This window comes from Gorilla gorilla, chromosome 16, assembly GCF_029281585.2.
Source record: "Gorilla gorilla gorilla isolate KB3781 chromosome 16, NHGRI_mGorGor1-v2.1_pri, whole genome shotgun sequence".
NCBI lineage: Eukaryota > Metazoa > Chordata > Mammalia > Primates > Hominidae > Gorilla > Gorilla gorilla.
Genome location: NC_073240.2, coordinates 50,742,187 through 50,761,981, shown reverse-complemented (window position 1 = coordinate 50,761,981; position 19,795 = coordinate 50,742,187). Strand labels below are relative to the sequence as shown.

Below are 19,795 nucleotides of genomic sequence, written 5' to 3'. Positions count from 1 at the left end.
CTCCTTTAATTAAGCCACCTAAATATATGTACTTACCACAAACTGAGGATGTGAAGTTGTTAACTATGTGAACATAGACAAGTTACGTAGTCTTTCTTGTGCTTCCATTTTACTTTGTTTTTAAACTGTAAAGTGGGGATAATGACTGTTCCCATCTTAGAGAGTCAATGGGCAAATTCAGTGAGAAAATGTATGTAAAATATTTAGCTGAGTTCCTGACATAATTCATATGATTAATGGTAAGAAGAGGTTTGCATACTTGCTTTTCAAATGACTATTTCTTGGAGTTAGATGTGTAATTAGATCATGTTGATATGACTAATTTTGAGTTCAAGTTAACCTTAACCAGACTTCTGTCTTATTTCAGATTTTTGGGTTTCTGATATGCTTGGGAATTATTCTTGCAATAGGAAATTCAATCTGGGAGAGTCAAACTGGGGACCAATTCAGAACTTTCCTCTTTTGGAATGAAGGAGAGAAGAGCTCTGTGTTCTCCGGATTCTTAACATTCTGGTCATATATTATTATTCTCAATACAGTTGTACCCATTTCCTTATATGTGAGGTAAGATGAGAGTTTATATTTTAATGAAATAATTTCATCAAAACCTTTGTTTCCAATATTGTTTGTTTTAAAGTTTCAGCAGTGCAATAGATGTCTTGCTCTTAACTGCTTATGATCTGCAACATCTGTTACAAATGGGACAGCTTAGCTGTTTAATCTGTTTAACTTTTATGTTTTCAAATTACAATAAATGCAGTTAATTTTCTTCTTGATTTGATTTGGTTTCTTAGAAATGTTTTTCTTTGTAAGACATGCACTACAATATAATCTCATGTAACCTGATCAATTAGAATTGGGTTAATTTTGAGTAAGAAAAGGAAGAACATTGGGGAGATCTATAGAGAGGGTGCCTCTTTGCCACTAGACTGGCTCTATAGATACATGGATTCAGGTCCTATTCTACCACTTACTAGCTCCATAACCTGGGCAAGTAGCTTCATCTTCTAGTGCCTCAGTTCCCTCATTTTAAAAATGAAGAAAATAATAGTTCTACCTCATACGATTGTATGAGGAGTGAATACATGTCTATAAAGCTCTAAGAATTCCTGACACATTATAAAAGCTTAATGAATATTAGCTTTTCCTATTATTAGTAACTATAAGTATGTACATAAAGGAGTTAAAATATAGTAGGTGGTGCTAGTCCATTGTAAGATAAGAAGTATGATTTATAACTTCTACTACAATTTGATCTGTCAGGATTAGATTCGGTCCCATGAATTAGAGCTAAGGTGGTCTCTCTTTTTGCCTCTCTGTCTGTCTACGCACACAAACAGAACACACACACACACACACACCTCTTTATTTATATACATGTGTATGCATATATGTATGTGTGTGTGTGTGTGTGTGTGTGTGTGTATTTGATAAAGCTTAGAAATTGGCCCTAGAATCTGTACCTGGGACATTTTTGATCCTAATCCTAACAAGGCTGAGCCAGACTGTCCCCAAAACATTGGAGCTAAGATGGGACTTGGTTGGTTGACAGTTCTCATCATCAGTACTTTAACAATACACAAAATCATCAGCTCTAAATCCCCACTTATTTTTATGAACCTCTTTTTATCTCTCTTCAAAAACCTAGCTATGATGAAGCAAGGGAAGTTTAACGCACAAAATCCACCCTTGTTTTGGATAGTGGTCAGGAAACTGAAATGCCAAGTTGTGGGAAATTCACTTGAAGTAGTGGCATGTGGCCACAATACCACAAATTGCTTTGGGCCCTCTGGAGCTGTGGTCAGAGAGGGCTCTATTTAAACTATATCCTACTGGCTCATCTTTGATTCTGAGGACCTCTCATGCTTGTATCCAATTATAAAGTCTGTAGTAAATCCTGCTCTTTGCCGGAAGAGCTACAGTCAGCTTTTATAGCATTCCTTTATGTCCTAAATGAATAATAAATGTGCATAGTGGCTTTCCATCTGCACATGTGCAGTTTCATATGTCCTCACTAAGGAAGTATATTATGTATACATTTTCTTTGAAGTACATTGGCATTTTCATTTAATGATTTGAAAGATTGATTTTTTTAAGAGACCAAAGGTAGATTCTCAGGTTGGCATTCCTTATACTTCTAAAGTGTGTCTGATTATGAAAGTAACATTAAAAAAATTAAAAGCTTTCTTTTGGACAACAACAATTTAAAAACTTATCCTATCAGTAAAAAGTTTTATATTCTGCCCTCTGTATCCGTGGGTTTTGTATCTATGGACTCTACCAACCATAGATGGAAAATATTTGGAAAAAAAAAGGATGGTTGTGTCTGTACTGAACATGTACAGAGTTTTTTCTTGTCATTATTCCCTAAACAATACAGTATAACAACTATTTACATAGCATTTACATTGTATTAGGTATTATAAGTAATCTAGAGATGACTTAAGGTATACAAAAAAGTTATGGATAGTCTATATGCAAATACTCTGCCATTTTATGTAAGGGATCCCCCACAGATTCAAGGGACAACTGTGATGTTCAAGAACAAATCTGTAAGACTATGGTATGAATCTATATGAAAAAGCAAAACTAAACTAAACTAAAATTCGTTACTAATTGAGGTACTTTAAAAAATGGAATTCCTAAAAAGATTTGACCTTCTTGAAGTTGTATTTAAGTTTATAAAATATCAGTTCTTTTCAAATAATTAAGAGTTTAACATAGACCTAATCAAAATCTCAAATAAATTTTGTAGAAAAATTAATACATTGATTCAAATGTTTACTTAGATGAATACATTGATTCTATCAGGAAAAATAAATGGGTGATTATAGTTAAGAATTTTTGAAGAGGAAGAGAATAAAGGTGATTTTGTTTCTTGTACGTATTGCCAGTTATTATAAAGCTACAATAATGAAAACAACAGATGTAGTAAGTGTCATATCAATGAATAAAATTGAAATCCATAAATCAGATGCTAGTGAGTAAAATGATTTTTTTGTGACACAGAAAGCATCCCAGCTTAATGGAGAAAGGATTGATTGTTCAACAAATGGTTATGTAAAATCTTCTTATTTGGAAAACTTGAAATTTGCTCCTCATATGTACATCAAACTTTCAATCAAAAATTTCAATTGGGATAAGGAATTAAATAAGGAAAATATCAATAAAAACAAAGAAAAATGTAGATGTCTGTATATATAATCTTGGCATAGAGAAGACATATCTAAACAAAACTACAAAAACAGAAAGTATAAACTTTTGATAAATTTGATCCTTTAGAAAGAGAAAACATATTGAAAAACTGGAAACAAAATGAAAAGACAATCAGCCAGCTGTGGTGGTGCATGCAGTCCCAGCTACTCTAGAGGCAGAGGTGGGAGGATCACTTGAGCTCAGGAATTTGAGGCCAACCTGGGCAACATAGCAAGACCCTGTCTCTAAAAAAAAAAAAAAAGGACAAGTGGCTGGGTGCAGTGGCTCACACCTATAATCCCAGGACTTTGGGAGGCCGAGGTGGGTGGATCACCTGAGGGCAGTAGTTCGAGTACTTGAGTAGTTCGAGTAGTAGTAGTGAAACCCCGTCTCTACTAAAAATACAAAAATTAGCTGGGCATGGTGGAGCATGCCTGTAATCCCAGATACTTGGGAGGCTGAGGCAGGAGAATTGCTTGAACCAGGGAGGCGGAAGTTGCAGTGAGCCGAGATTGCGCCGTTGCGCTCCAGCTTAGGCAACAAGAGCGGAACTCCGTCTCAAAAAAAAAAAAAAAAGACAAATGATAAATTGGATAAAATATTTGCATTGTTTTTTGACAGAATTAATAGACTTAATAACTATATAATTCTTACAAATCACTAATAAATACACTGATATCAGAATAGGAAAAATAAAATAGGCAGATACAGTTAGATAGTTCCAAGAAGAAATGTCACTGGCCAATAAAATTTGAAAAAAGTGTTAAACTCATTGATAAGAAATGCAGTGAACAGTGGTGACATACCTTTTGAATTTGCATGTGGTGAAAGATAATTCTTAATAATCTGATGGTAGAAACTTATGTTGCTATGACATTTTTGGAAATTAGTTTGGCATTATGTATGACATTGAGCATTGAGAGAGTTCATACACTTTGCCATAAAAATTCTGCTTCTGGAGCTGGAAGTCATAAATGATTACTAGAATGTAATCAGAATTATATTAATCATAATTATTGTAATAATTAATGTAATTATGTAATTAGAATGTGATGCAACACTCTTTTCATGGTAAATGGGAAGAGTGGTATGACAACACATCCTGTTTTCACTCAGTATTTGTTATGGTTTGGTTCTGCTTCATGAAAATACTATTTTCTATCTATTTTGGCAAAGTGAAGCCACGTCAAACAATGTATTGGAGAGAAAGTTCTCAATAGCACATTTCTTTAGATCAGACATAAGACAAACATCTTCAATAATCATCAGTTTCCCCTACCACAGAGTTCTCTAACTCCCAGGCCACAGACCTGAGCTCTGCCTCCTGTCAGATCAGTGGCAGCAGCATTAGATTCTCAAAGGAGTGCAAACCCTATTGTGAACTGCACAGCAGTTTATATATTGCAGTGTTATAATAGAAATAAAGTGCACATTAATCGTAATGTGCTTGAATCATCCTGAAACCATCCCCCTTCCCCTGATCTGTGGAAAAGCGTCCTCCACAAAACTGGTCCCCGGTGACCAAAAGGTTGGGGACCACTGCCGTATCTTATAGGAGGAGACACAAAATAATACGCTACACACAAAGTCTCCACCGGGCCTGTTTAATGTAGAAAACCAGGAAACATTCCCTAAAGCTTTATCCTAAGCTGACTTATTGTTTTATGGTGTTGTAGAAAATGACTTGGAAATGTTTATAAACAGACTCTGTTGAGAAGCTTCTGAAGATCCCTGGGACCTAGGGACAGAGCATCCACATTTTCCTCTAACCCCTGGAGACTTTGGCAGACTTCTTATTTTGGCAAAATATTGTATGTTCTGAAATTAATGGAGCATTTCTTTCTTTTTTTCCATTTTAATGGATGATAGTGTGGAAGTAATTCGTCTAGGACACAGTTATTTTATAAACTGGGACCGGAAGATGTATTATTCTCGAAAAGCAATACCTGCAGAGGCTCGAACGACCACGCTCAATGAGGAACTGGGGCAGATTGAGTATATTTTCTCCGACAAAACGGGTACCCTCACTCAAAACATCATGACCTTTAAAAGATGTTCCATTAATGGGAGAATCTATGGTAAGAGAAACAGTTCCTTTCTCTTAACGATGTTGTTAACAATTTCTTGAATAACTGACCCCATTAAAAAAAATTTAAAAATCCAAAACAATCGCTGGCTTTCTTATTAATATGGGCACCGTCAGCATCTACCATATAGATGCTGATATGCTTGGCAGATGATAAATTCTCACTAAATATGTATTGGATAAATGTTGAGTAATTTAGATGAAACTTTGGATTTATTGCCATTCATGGATAGAGAAGAGGGTTAGATATGATACTCTCTGAAGTTTGTTTCAGTGCTCTGTGTGATTCTTTATTATTATTATACTTTAAGTTTTGGGATACATGTGCAGAACGTGCAAGTTTGTTACATAGGTATACATGTACCATGGTGGTTTGCTGTACCCATCAACCCGTCATCTACATTAGGTATTTCTCCTAATGCCATCCCTCCCCTAGCCTCCCACGTCCCAACACTCCCCGGTGTGTGATGTTCCCCTTCCTGTGTTCATGTGTTCTCATTGTTCAGTTCCCACTTACGAGTGAGAATATGCGGTGTTTGGTTTTCTGTTCCTGTGTTAGTTTGCTGAGAATGATGGTTTCCAGCCTCACCCATGTCTCTGCAAAGGACATGAATTCATCCTTTTTTATGGCTGCAATAGTATTTCATGGTGTATATGTGCCATATTTTCTTTATCCAGTATATCACTGATGGGCATTTGGGTAGGTTCCAAGTCTTTACTATTGTGAATAGTGCTGCAATAAACATGTGTGTGCATGTGTCTTTACAGTAGAATGATTTGTAATCCTTTGGGTATATACCCAGTAATGGAATTGCTGGGTCAAATGGTATTTCTGGTTTAGATCCTTGAGGAATTGCCACACTGTCTTCCACAATGGTTGAACTAATTCACATTCCCACCAACAGTGTAAAAGTGTTCCTATTTCTTTACATCCTCTCCAGCATGTGTTTTTTTCCTGACTTTTTAATGATTGCCATTCTAACTGGCCTGAGATGATATCTCACTGTGGTTTTGATTTGCATTTCTCTAATGACCAGTGATGATGAGCTTTTTTTCATATGTTTGCTGGCCGCATAAATGTCTTCTTTTGAGAAGTGTCTGTTCATATCCTTTGCCCACTTTTTGATGGGGTTGTTTGTTTTTATCTTGTAAATTTGTTTAAGTTCCTTGTAGATTCTGGATATTAGTCCTTTGTCAGATGGATAGATTGAAAATATTTTCTCCCATTCTGCAGGTTGCCTGTTCACTCTGATGATAGTTTCTTTTGCTGTGCAGAAGCTCTTTGGTTTAATTAGGTCCCATTTGTCAATTTTGGCTTTTGTTGCCATTGCTTTTGGTGTTTTAGTCATGAAGTCTTTGCCCATGCCTATGTCCTGAATGGCATTGCCTAGGTTTTCTTCTAGGTTTTTATGGTTTTAGGTCTTATGTTTAAGTTTTTAATCCATCTTGAGTTAATTTTTGTATAAGGTGTAAGGAAGGGGTCCAGTTACAGTTTTCTGCATATGGCTAGCCAGTTTTCCCAATACCATTTATTAAATAGGGAATCCTTTCTCCATTGCTTGTTTTTGAAGGTTTGTCAAAGATCAGATGGGTTGTAGGTGTGTGGTGTTATTTCTGAGGCCTCTGTTCTGTTCAATTGGTCTATATATCTCTTTTGGTAGCAGTACATGCTGTTTTGGTTGCTGTAGCCTTGTAGTATAGTTTGAAGTCAGGTAGTGTAATGCCTCCAGCTTTGTTCTTTTTGCTTAGGATTGTCTTGGCTATATGGGCTCTTTTTTGGTTCCATATGAAATTTAAAGTAGTTTTTTCTAATTCTGTGAAGAAAGTCAATGGTAGCTTGATGGGGATAGCACTGAATCTATAAATTACTTTGGGCAGTATGGCCATTTTCACAATATTGATTCTTCCTATCCATGAGCATGGGATGTTTTCCCATTGTTTGTGTCCTCTCTCATGTTCTAGAACAGTGGTTTGTAGCTCTCCTTGAAAAGGTCCTTCACATTCCTTGTTCGCTGTATTTCTAGGTATTTTATTCCCTTTGTAGCTATTGTGAATGGGAGTTCACTCATCATTTGGCTCTCTGTTTGTCTATTATTGGTGTATAGGAATGCTTTTGATTTTTGCACACTGATTTTGTATCCTGAGACTTTGCTGAAGTTGCTTATCAGCTTAAGGGGATTTGGGGCTGAGACGATGGGGTTTTCTAAATATGCAATCATGTCATCTGCAAACAGAGACAATTTGATTTCCTCTCTTCCTATCTGAATACGCTTTATTTCGTTCTCTTGCCTGATTGCCCTGGTCAGAACTTCCAATACTATGTTGAACAGAAGTGGCGAGAGAGAGCATCCTTGTCGTGTGCTGGTTTTCAAAGGGAATGCTTCCAGCTTTTGCCCATTCAGTATGATATTGGCTGTGGGTTTGTCATAAATAGCTCTTATTATTTTGAGATACATTCCCTCAATACCTAGTTTATTGAGAGTTTTTAGCATGAAGGGGTGCTGAATTTTATCAAAGGCCTTTTCTGCATCTATTGAGATAATCATGTGGTTTTTATCATTGATTCTGTTTATGTGATGGATTATATTTATTGGTTTGCATATGTTGAACCACCTTACATCCCAGGGATGAAGCCAACTTGATCGTGGTGGATAAGCTTTTTGAAGTGCTGCTGGATTTGGTTTGCCAGTATTTTATTGAGGATTTTCGCATTGATGTTCATCAGGGATATTGGCCTGAAATTTTCTTTTTTTGTTGTGTCTCTTCCCAGTTTTGGTATCAGGATGAGGCTGGTCTGATAAAATGAGTTAGGGAGGAGTTTCTCCGTTTCTATTGTTTGGAATAGTTTCAGAAGGAATGGTACCAGCTCCTCTTTGTATTTCTGGTACATTTCAGCTGTGAATCTCTCTGGCCTTGGGCTTTTTTTGTTGGTAGGCTATTAATTACTGCCTCAATTTCAGAACTTGTTATTGGTCTATTCAGGCATTTGACTTCTTCCTGGTTTAGTCTTGGGAGGTTGATGTGTCCAGGAATGTATCCATTTCTTCTAGATTTTCTAGTTTATTTGCATAGAGGTGTTTATAGTATTATCTCATGGTAGTTTTATTTCTGTGGGATCAGTGGTGATATCCCCTTTATAATTTTTTATTGTGTCTATTTGATTCTTCTCTCTTTCCTTTATTATTCTGGCTAGTGGTCTGTCTATTTTTCAAAAAACCAGCTCCTGGACTCATTGATTTTTTGAAGGGTTTTTCGTGTCTCTATCTCCTTCCATTCTGTTCTCATGTTAGTTATTTCTTGTCTTCTGCTAGCTTTTGAATTTGTTTGCTCTTTCTTCTCTAGTTATTTTAATTGTGATGTTAGGATGTCAATTTTAGATCTTTCCATCTTTCTCCTGTAGGCATTTGTTGCTATAAATTTCCCTCTAAACACTGCTTTATCTGTGTCCCAGAGATTCTGGTACATCGTTTCTTTGTTCTCATTGGTTTCAAAGAACTTACTTATTTCTGCCTTTATTTCATTATTTACCTAGTAGTCATTCAGGAGCAAGTTGTTCAGTTTCCATATAGTTGTGTGGTTTTGAGTGAATTTCTTAACCCTGAGTTCTACTTTGATTGCACTGTGGTCTGAGAGACTGTTTGTTGTGATTTCCATTCTTTTGCATTTGCTGAGGAGTGTTTTACTTCCAATTATGTGGTCAGGTTTAGAATAAATGCAATGTGGTGCTGAGAAGAATGTATATTCTGTTGATTTGTGGTGGAGAGTTCTGTAGATGTCTATTAGGTCCGCTTGGTCCAGAGTAGGGTTCAAGTGCTGAATATCCTTGTTAATTTTCTGTCTCGTTGATCTGTCTAATATTGACAATGAGGTGTTAAAGTCTCCCACTATAATTGTGTGGGAGTCTAAGTCTGTTTGTATGTCTCTAAGAACTTGCTTTATGAATCTGGGTGCTCCTGTATTGGATGCATATATATTTAGGATAGTTAACTCTTCTTGTTGCATTGATCCCTTTACCATTATGTAATGCCCTTCTTTGTCTCTTTTGGTCTTTGTTGGTTTAAAGTCTGTTTTTTCAGAGACTAGGATTGCAACCCCTGCTTTTTCTTGCTTTCCATTTGTTTGGTAAATATTCCTCCATCCCTTTATTTTGAGCCTATGTGTGTCTTTGCACATGAGGTGGGTCTCCTGAATACAGCACACCAGTGGGTCTTGACTCTTTATGCAATTTGCCAGTGTGTCTTTTAATTGGGGCATTTAGCCCGTTTACATTTAAGGTTAATATTGTTATGTGTGAATTTGATCCTGTCATTATGATGCTAGCTGGTCATTTTGCCCATTAGTTGATGCAGTTTCTTCATAGTGTCGGTGGTCTTTACAATTTGGTATGTTTTTGCAGTGGCTGGTATGGGTTTTTCCTTTCCATATTTAGTGCTTCTTTCAGGAGCTCTTGTAAGGCAAGCCTGGTGATGACAAAAATCTCTCAACATTTCCTTGTCTGTAAAGGCGTTTATTTCTCCTTTGCTTATGAAGCTTAGTTTGGCTGGATATGAAATTCTGGGTTGAAAATTCTTTACTTTAAGACTGTTGAATATTGACCCTCACTGTCTTCTGGCTTGTAGAGTTTCTGCAGAGAGATCCACTGTTAGTCTGATGGGCTTCCCTTTGTGGGTAACCTGACCTTTTTCTCTGGCTGTGCTTAACATTTTTTCCTTCATTTCAACCTTGATGAATCTGATGAGTATGTGTCTTGGAGTTGCTCTTCTCAAGGAGTATCTTTGTGGTGTTCTCTGTATTTTCTGAATTTGAATGTTGGCCTGCCTCGCTAGGTTGGGGAAGTTCTCCTGGATAATATCCTGAAGGGTGTTTTCCAACTTGGTTCCATTCTCCCCATCACTTTCAGGTACACCAATGAAACGTAGGTTTGGTCTTTTCACATAGTCCCATATTTCTTGGAGGCTTTATTCGTTCCTTTTCGTTCTTTTTTCTCTAATCTTTTCTTCATGCTTTATTTCATTAAGTTGATCTTCAATCTCTCTAATATCCTTTCTTCCACTTGATCGATTCAGCTATTGATTCTTGTGTATGCTTCACGAAGTTCTTGTGCTGTGTTTTTCAGCTCCATCAGGTCACTTATGTTCTTCTCCCAACTGGTTATTCTAGCTAGCAATTTGTCTAACCTTTTTACAAAGTTCTTAGCTTCCTTGCATTGGGTTAGAACATGTTCCTTTAGCTGGGAGGAGTTTGTTTTTACCCACCTTCTGAAGCCTACTTCTGTCAGTTTGTCAAACTCATTCTCTGTCCAGTTTTGTTCCCTTGCTGGTGAGCAGTTGTGATCCTTTGCAGGAGAAGAGGCATTCTGGTTATTGGCATTTTCAGCTTTTTTGCACTGGTTTTTCCTCATCTTCATGGATTTATCTACCTTTGGTCTTTGTTGTTGGTGACCTTTGGATGGCGTTTTGTGTGGATGTCCTTTTTGTTGATGTTGATGCTATTCACTTCTGTTTGTTAGTTTTCCTTCTAACAGTCAGGCCCCTCAGCTGCAGGTCTGCTGGAGTTTGCTGGAGGTCTACTCCAGACCCTGTTTGCCTGAGTATCACCAGCGGAGGCTGCAGAACAGCAAAAATTGCTGCCTGTTCTTTCCTCTGGAAGCTTCGTCCCAGAGGGGCACTTGCCAGATTTCAGCCAGGACTCTCCTATATAAGGTGTCTGTCGACCTCCGCTGGGAGATGTCTCCCAGTCAGGATACACAGGGGTCAGGGACCCACTTGAGGAAGCAGTCTGTCCCTTAGCAGAGCTGGAGTGCTGTGCTGGGAGATCTGCTGCTCTCTTCAGAGCCGGCAGGCAGGAACATATAATTCTGCTGAAGCTGCGCGCACAGCCACCCCTTCCCCCAGGTGCTCTGTCCCAGGGAGATGGGAGTTTTATCTATAAGCCCCTGACTGGGGCCGCTGCCTTTCTTTCAGAGATGCCCTGCCCAGAGAGGAGGAATCTAGAAAGGCAGTCTGGCTACAGAGGCTTTGCTGAGCTGTGGTGGGCTCCGCCTGGTTTGAACATCCTGGCTTTGTTTACACTGTGAGGGGAAAACTGCCTACTCAAGCCTCCGTAATGGTGGATGCCCCTCCCACCACCAAGTTCGAGCGTCCCAAGTCAACTTCAGACTGCTGTGCTGGCAGTGAGAATTTCAAGCCAGTGAATCTTAGCTTGCTGGGCTCCATGGGGGTGGGATCTGCTGAGTTAGACCACTTGGCTCCCTGACTTCAGCCCCCTTTCCAGGGGTGTGAACGGTTCTGTCTCACTGGCATTCCAGGTGCCACTGGGGTATGAAAAAAAACTCCTGCAGCTAGCTTGGGGCCTGCCCAAATGGCTGCCCAGTTTTGTGCTTGAAACCCAGGGCCCTGGTGGTGTAGGCACCTGAGGGAATCTCCTGCTCTGCGGGTTGCGAAGACCATGGGAAAAGCATAGTATCTGGGCTGGAATGCACCGTTCTTCATGGCACAGTCCCTCAAGGCTTCCCTTTGCTAGGGGAGGGAGTTCCCTGACTCCTTGCACTTCCCTGGTGAGGTGACACCCCACCCTATTTCTGCTTGCCCTTCATGGGCTGCACCCACTGTCTAACCAGTCCCAATGAGATTAGCCAGTTACCTTAGTTGGAAATGCAGAATTGCCCCCCTTCTGTGTTGATCTCATTGGGAGCTACGGACCGGAGCTGTTCCTATTTGGCCATCTTGCCCAGGTCCCCCCAGCTGTGTGATTCTGTTTTGTAGTGCTGAATAGAACCATATCCTAGGAAGGGCAAGTTCTTGGTAGCCTGAGTTATGTCAGTAAGGGCAGCATTTTATACTTGATTCCTATCAGCTCTGGGGTTTATGTAAGTGCACATGGTTTTGGGAATCTACTATTCATTTACGGGGCTGCCTTGAATGGCCAGATAAGCTGTTTCATTAATACCCACTTCTTGTTTGCATGCTTTTATCAGAATACATGCTCTATATTTGGCTTTTCAAGCATTCTGTTTATATGTGACCCTTGTCACCCCAACGCTGGCCGTTTTGCAGATTGTTCCTTCTGCTGAGAGCACAGAGGCTCTGCGGAACTTTCTGTGGATTCCTCTGGTCTCCCAATGTCCCTTCATGGGATTCTGAGTGTCCACTTTCTCAATACGGAAATCTCAGGAAGTAAAGGAAATCCAAGAAAGAGGGGAAACTTTTCCTTTGTCCCCTGATGGGAAACTTCACACATTGCCAAGTATTTTAAAGCAAGATTTGACCCTGAACAAAACTAAGAAGAAGTTGATGTTTGCAATCTCCTACTTTTTGACCTCCTTTGGTTACCCACACCTCTATAACCCATGGTCATTATGGTTTCCTCAGCTGTCTTCCACTCCCAGCTTCCCCTCCTGCCTTCTCTGGCAGTAGACAAGATGATTTCCAACCTGGACTTCCACAAGCCCACAGTTGCATTGTTATATCAATGTATTAATCTTATATCAGTATCATAATGACTGGTAAATGACATAGAACCTTTCCTTAAAAAGTTCCCATTGGACATTATTTTCAGAGGCTTTCTAAAAATATTGCTTTAACCCAAAACATAGTTTAAATGGGAAACTTTTAATCAGAATATTGAAAATATTTTGAGTTTTGGGGACCTTTTGGATTTTTTTTGCCACATATTGATCTAATAATACAATCACTTCTAGGAAGCAATCTTAAAGGACTTATCAGACATGTGGACCAAGATTCATTTGTTGAAATGTTTATCACATTTTGTGATAAATGTCCTATTTTTGGAGAAGGCTCTTGACTTTCACAAGATTTTTGCAAATCTCCAAATTCACAAATCCCATGATAGCTTATAATTCCTCTCATGAAATGCAGGAAAGTAACTTAAAGGTTTAAGTAATCCCTTTAGACTCTTAATTTATATGCTGTTATAATTTATAATGCATTTATAACATCATTAAAATAAATTCTTACTAAAGCTCTCAATGTTTCAGAATCATTTTTCCTTGTTTTCATACAAGTTGGGGGTATTAATGTCACAGATGTAGGCCTTGGGAAAATTTAACATTTGACTTTAATTTATCTAAATCTTCTATTTCCTGGCTAAGAAATATCATCTTCTTAGGCAATTTTTCTTCACTTTCATCAACAGCCCTGTAAATGGGCTTTTATTGTAGGGTGGAGGCAGACCATTTAACACAAAGACACAGTTTTTTTTTTCTTTTTCTCTTTTCCATCATTTTATTACAGTGACTGCATACAGGGTAACCACTAGAGCATAACACAGTGAATTTGAGATTTAAATTCCAGGTGCTAGGCCAGATTCACTCACTAGCTCAGGGACTCCTCCCACACAGCAGCCATACAGCATTCCAGATTCAGACCAGCACCCCAGAGAAACAACAAATAGAACTGCTTGTCAAGTGGTTGGTGCTCATAGCATTGTATAACAAAGAGAGAGAGAACTTAGATTTAAAAACCCACTATGCTTACTTTAGTTTTCATTTAGTCATGTCGTTTTGAACCATTCTTTGGTTCCCTTATCCATAAAACAGAAATGAAAATCTTCACTTTGCAAGTTTATTATAACGATCAGTGACAATTTAAGAGCCTGGCACAGGTTGATTCAAGTAACTTTTTCTTTTTTCAACTTTTAAGTTCAGGGGTACATGTTCAGGATGTGCAGGTTTGTTACATAGGTAAACGTGTGCCATGGTGGTTTCCTAGACAGATCATCCTATCACCTAGGTATTAAGCCCAGCATCCTTTAGCTATTCTTGATGCTCTCCCTTCCCACATCAACAGGCCCCAGTGTGTGCTGTATCCCGCATGTGTCCATGTGTTCTCATCATTTAGCTCCCACTTATAAGTGAGAACATGTAGTGTTTGGTGTCCTGTTCCTGTGTTAGTTTGCTGAGGATGATGGATTCCAGCTCTATCCATGTCCCGGCAAAGGACATGACCTCATTCCTTTTCATGGCTGCATAGTATTCCACAGTGTATATGTACCACATTTTCTTTACCCAGTCTATCAGTGATGGGCATTAGGCTAATTCCATGTCTTTTCTATTGTGATTAGTGTTGCAGTGAACATATGTGTGTGTATCTTTATAATAGAATGATTTATATTCCTTTGATATATACCCAGTAATTGGAATGCTGGATCAAATGTTATTTCTGCCTTTAGGTCCTTGAGGAATCACCACACTGTCTTCCACAATGGTTGAACTAATTTACAGTCCCACTGTAAGAGTTTCTTTCTCTCCACAACCTTGCCAGCACCTGTTATTTTTTGACCTTTTAGTAATAGCCATTCTGACTGGCGTGAGGTGGTTTCTCATTGTGGTTTTGATTTGCATTTCTCTACAATGATCAGTAATGTTAAGCTTTTTTTCATATTTTTGTTGTCCCCATTTATTCTTCTTTTGAGAAGTGTCTGTTCATGTCCTTTGCCCACATTTTAATGGCGGTTGTCGGGTTTTTTCTCTTGTAAATTTGTTTAAGTTCCTTGTAGATTCTGGATGTTAGACCTTTGTCAGATGGATAGATTGCAAAAATTTTCTCTCATTCTGTAGGTTATCTGTTCACTCTGATGGTAGTTTCTTTAAGTAACTCATTATTATTATAAGAAATTTAATCCTGGCAAATAGTATGAAACCTTCCAATGCCAAGTAAAAATTTAAAAAATTAATGACTCACAACAGGGAAAGGGAAAATAAATTATGCTACATCTATAATCATGGGCTACTATACAATCATTCAAAATAAGATTCACGACAATTTGATAGGAGAAATTCTCATACTTTACCTGGTTAAAAACTGTAAGAACAAGAAGATTATGAACAATATGGTGAATATATGTGTATATAAAAATACACAATAGAATCATTCTACAAATACTAGTTATTTCTGGATGAAGGGAAGTGATTTTTATTTTCTATTGTAAATGTCCCTTATTTTCTATTAGATCTATAATAAGTACATATTAGCTTTGTACTAAGAAAAAAGTTATTTTAAATTTCTGGCATATGGGTGGCTATGTTTTCTGACTGCAGAAAGTACTGGCATTGTTTAAGGCTTACATGCTAATTTGATCTTGATATTACACAGATGTATCTGGCCCAAACCAAGATAGGCAAAGTTCTGCATTGGGAAGAATTGGCCTGGCAAGGATATCATTTTGGATTTCTCAACAGTGGGAATGATGTGGAAGATAGAAATTTGCCTCTTGCAAATATCATAGATAATGTAATAACAGAATGATAACATTTACAGAAAAACATAATTGCTTCATTTTTTGTTTTAATGCCTACTGCACTTTAGTCCTATCTTGGGCAAACACGAATGTCTCACTGCATAATTACCATGTTTATGGTTACAATTTGAAAGCACTCCTAAAACCATTCCCCTGTTTAAATTCATAATGCCATTTAGTAATGGTGATGTAATAAATAATAAGTGTATTCCTTAAAACTAAATGTCTAATTCTAATTTCAGTTTCACTTACTTTTAATTCTCAATTTTTGTTTTGTCAGGTGAAGTACATGATGACCTGGATCAGAAGACAGAAATAACTCAGGTGTGGAAGTGATAAAATTTTATTCTTAGTTTTAATTTCAAATTATATGTACTTTTAAGAAAATGATAAACTTTTAGTGTCCTGATTTCCACTAAGACCAGATGAGATACTTAATGCATAACATTAAAAAATAGATTAATATGATTCAAAATTCCTTCTCATATTACTGAACCAACCACAGAGTTCCTTCTATTTTTTATTCTTGAGATATTTATGCAGATACAAGGAATTATATTTCCACACCTTTTACATAGTGAGAAAAATAATTACATAGTTGGTAGCATAATTTACATAATGTTCTTCAGCATTCTCAACTATATATCTTGGAGATCTTTCTAGATTAGTTTTAAAAAAGTACTTTCTCATTCTTTTTAATGGCTGAATGGTATTTTGTTCTATTGATGTTCCAAAATTTATATGAAGAGACTCTAATGGACATTTAGGATTTTCAATATTTTTCTAGTAAAGAAAATGCAGCAAAAAAAACTATGTACATATGTTATTTCACATGTTAGAGAATATAGAATCTGTTTCTAGAAATAGAATTGCTAAATCAAAAGGTATCTGCATTTGTAATTTGATAAATATTGCAAATTGCCTTCTTTAGAATTTATAACAATTTACCCTGACACAAACAAGTGTAAGAGTGTCTGATTTCCCCCACTGTCACCAACACAATGTTTTATCAAAGTTTATGATCTTTGATGAGATTATATGAAAAATGGGTACATCAATATTGGTTCTAATTTTAACTTCTCTTATTATAAGTAGGTTCAACATATTTTCATGTTTAAGAGCTTATGATATTTCTGTAAGTTTCTGGTTCATAATTTTTTTTTTTTTTTTTTTTGAGATGGAGTCTTGCTCTTTCGCCCAGGCTGGAGTGCAGTGGCATGATCTCGGCTCACTGCAAGCTCCGCCTCCCGGGTTCACGCCATTCTCCTGCCTCAGCCTCCCAAGTAGCTGGGACTACAGGCGCCCGCCACCACGCCTGGCTAATTTTTTGTATTTTTTAGTAGAGACCAGGTTTCACCACGTTAGCTAGGATGGTCTTGATCTCCTGACCTCGTGATCCACCCGCCTCAGCCTCCCAAAGTGCTGAGATAACAGGCGTGAGCCACTGCACCCGGCCTCTGGTTCATAATTTTTTTACCCATTTTCTTCTATTGGGTTGTCTATTACAAAAATTAACTTGTATATTTCTATATTAGGGAAAATAAGTATTTGTCTGTGAAGTGAGTTTTATGTATTCTTTTCCCAATTTGTCCTTTGTCCAATGATTATTTTTTCTGGTGTTTTTGCCATGAAAAATATTTTATTTTCATGTAATTGAGTTTATCACTTTTTCCTCCATCACTGAGGTTTATGCCTTAGATATAAAGCACACCATCATTATAGAGTTAATGTTTTACATTTAAATCTTAGATTCATTTGGATTTTATCCTGGTGTGGGATGTAAAATATAAGTCCAACTATATTTTTCTCTAGATGATTACTGACTTTACCCATGTATTTAAAAGCCTGTCCTCTTTTTCGCTGATTTGGGATATTACTTTTATAGCATGCCTAACTCTTGTGTACTAGGTCTATTACTGAATTTTTGATGTGTTTTCTTTCTGGCATATGTTAGCATCATACTGTTTTAATTATTGACAAAGGCTGGGCGTGGTGGCTCATGCCTGTAATCCCAGCACTTTGGGAGGCTGAGGCAGGAGGATCACATGAGGTCAAGAGTTCAAGGCCAGCCTGGCCAACATGGTGAAACCCCGTCTCTACTAAAAACATAAAAATTAGCCAAGCGTGGTGGTGGGTGCCTATAGTCCCAGCTACTTGGGAGCCTGAGGCAGGAGATTTGCTTGAACCTGGGAGGCAGAGGTTGCAGTGAGCTGAGATCTCACCACTGCACTCCAGACTGGGTGACAGAGACTCCGTCTCCAAAAACAAACAAACAAACAAACAAAAAAAACAAATTATTGACAAGGGCTCTAACATTTGGTAAGACTAGTTGTTTTTCAGTGCTCTTTTTCCCCCCTAGATTTCTCTTAACTGTTTTGCTTATTTAGCTTTCCTCATGATATTTTTGTTAGAATGATGTTAAATTTATTGATTATCTTAGGAAGTGTTAATATCCTTATGATATTGAATCTTCTTATCCAAGAACACAGTATGTATTTCAAGCTACTTAATTCATATTTTGTGCCTCTCAGAAGCATTTTCAGGTTTTCTGCATAAACACCTTGCTCATTAAAAAAAATTATTCCTAGGTATGCAATTAATTTTTGGGGTTATTGTTTCCACCTAGTGTCTTTCTCTCCATTATGCCTCTTAATATGAAAGCAGTAAATTTGATTGTTAATTTTGTATAACACAATCTTACTATATTTTCTTTTGTTTATAGTAACTTCTAGTCTTTTTTGTGGGGTTTCCAAGTATATAACCGTACTATCTGGAAATAGAGACAATTTTATCCCTGTCATTCTAACTTTTTTACTTTTAATTTATTTTTCTTATCTAATTGCATTGGTTAGTACTCTTAGAATAATACAAAGTAATATGGTCTTTTTTAAAAATATCTTTATTTCTGACATTAGTGCATATGCTTCTAGTATTATCCCACTAAACAGAATGAAAAATGTGGATTAGAATAGATATATTTTTGGAATATTCATCTATTCCATAAATATAAATTTATTTTCACACATAAAAATTTATTTTTCTAAAGTACAAGTTGGATACTGAATTTAGCAATAGCCCTTTGTCACCCATGAGGATAATAAAATGTTTTTTCTTCCATGGATATATTAATATGATGAATCATATTAACAGATTCAATTTCATCCATATTTTCCTGGAATAAATGCCACTTGTCATGTTAAACTGTTTTTTAATATGCTACTAGATTCTATTTACTAATGCTTTATTTAGATATGCGCATTGATCTTTGTAAGAGACATGGTTCTGCAGTGTTCTTTTTTGGGATAATATTTGTTTTGCTACCAATGTTATATTTGCTTTAGAAACATAAATAAGGGATCCTTCCTTCTTTTTGTATTCTGTGGCACAATTTATATAAAATCAAAATAATATATGCCTTAAAGTTTTCATAAAATTCCCCTATAAAATTATGTGGACCTGGTGCTATTTCAAGTGGTAGCTCTTAGATAATGTTCTTACAGTCTTGTCTACAGTAGTTATCTGTTTAGAATTTCTATCTCTTTTGGAGTGATTTGGAAAATTATATTTCCTTAGAATATTGTCAAATTCAATCAGATTTTCACATTTATTTGCAAGCTCTCATAAGTCTTTTAAATTCACATTTATTTTCACATTTATTTACAAAGACTCATAAGTTTTTAAATTCATATTTCTTTTCACATTTATTTGAAAAGACTCATAGGTCTTTTAATTTCCTCTTTATCTGTGGTTCTTTTTATTATTTCTTTTGTTTTTGTCCTTTCCTGTCTTAATTATGTTAGTAAATAGTTTAGTTGCCCCTTCTCCCATGAAAAAGTATAGCTGTTGGATTTACTTATTTTTTTCCTGCATTTTAATCAATAACTTCTGCTTCTTTATTAATGCCTTCTTCGTTCCTTACATTTTTTTGTTTTGCTTTTCCCTACTGCATACTTGGATGCTTTATTTATTTATTTTTATTCGTTCCTGTTTTTTAAGAATACAAATATTTAAGGTTAACAATTTCCCCCTGAACACTGCTTTAGTTTTATTACATATATTTTGGCATGTAGTTTATTAAAGTATTTTAATTTTATTTTTATATGATTATTTTATCTTTATTTTTCTAATATTAGTGAGTTCAAATTGAACCATTGAGTTTGAACCATAAGCTTTTAAGGAAGAATTTAAAATTTGCAGATGGTAAGGGTTTTTTTCTCCCTAATTTTATTGCACTTTTAATAAAAGAATGTATTTTTA

The 19,795-nt window shown here is 36.7% G+C and overlaps 1 protein-coding gene across 3 annotated transcripts in view; it reads left to right on the top strand.

Moving 5' to 3' along the window:
- The window catches only part of ATP8B4 (ATPase phospholipid transporting 8B4 (putative)), a 283,542-nt gene that overhangs the window by 159,082 nt on the left and 104,665 nt on the right, over nt 1–19,795 (top strand). For all 3 annotated transcript variants that reach the window (XM_055362981.2, XM_019011219.4, XM_063698541.1), the window contains 3 exons: nt 368–564; nt 5,065–5,273; nt 15,819–15,862. In XM_055362981.2, the coding sequence (XP_055218956.2) occupies nt 368–564; nt 5,065–5,273; nt 15,819–15,862 (450 nt within the window). The remainder of the gene's footprint in view (nt 1–367; nt 565–5,064; nt 5,274–15,818; nt 15,863–19,795) is intronic.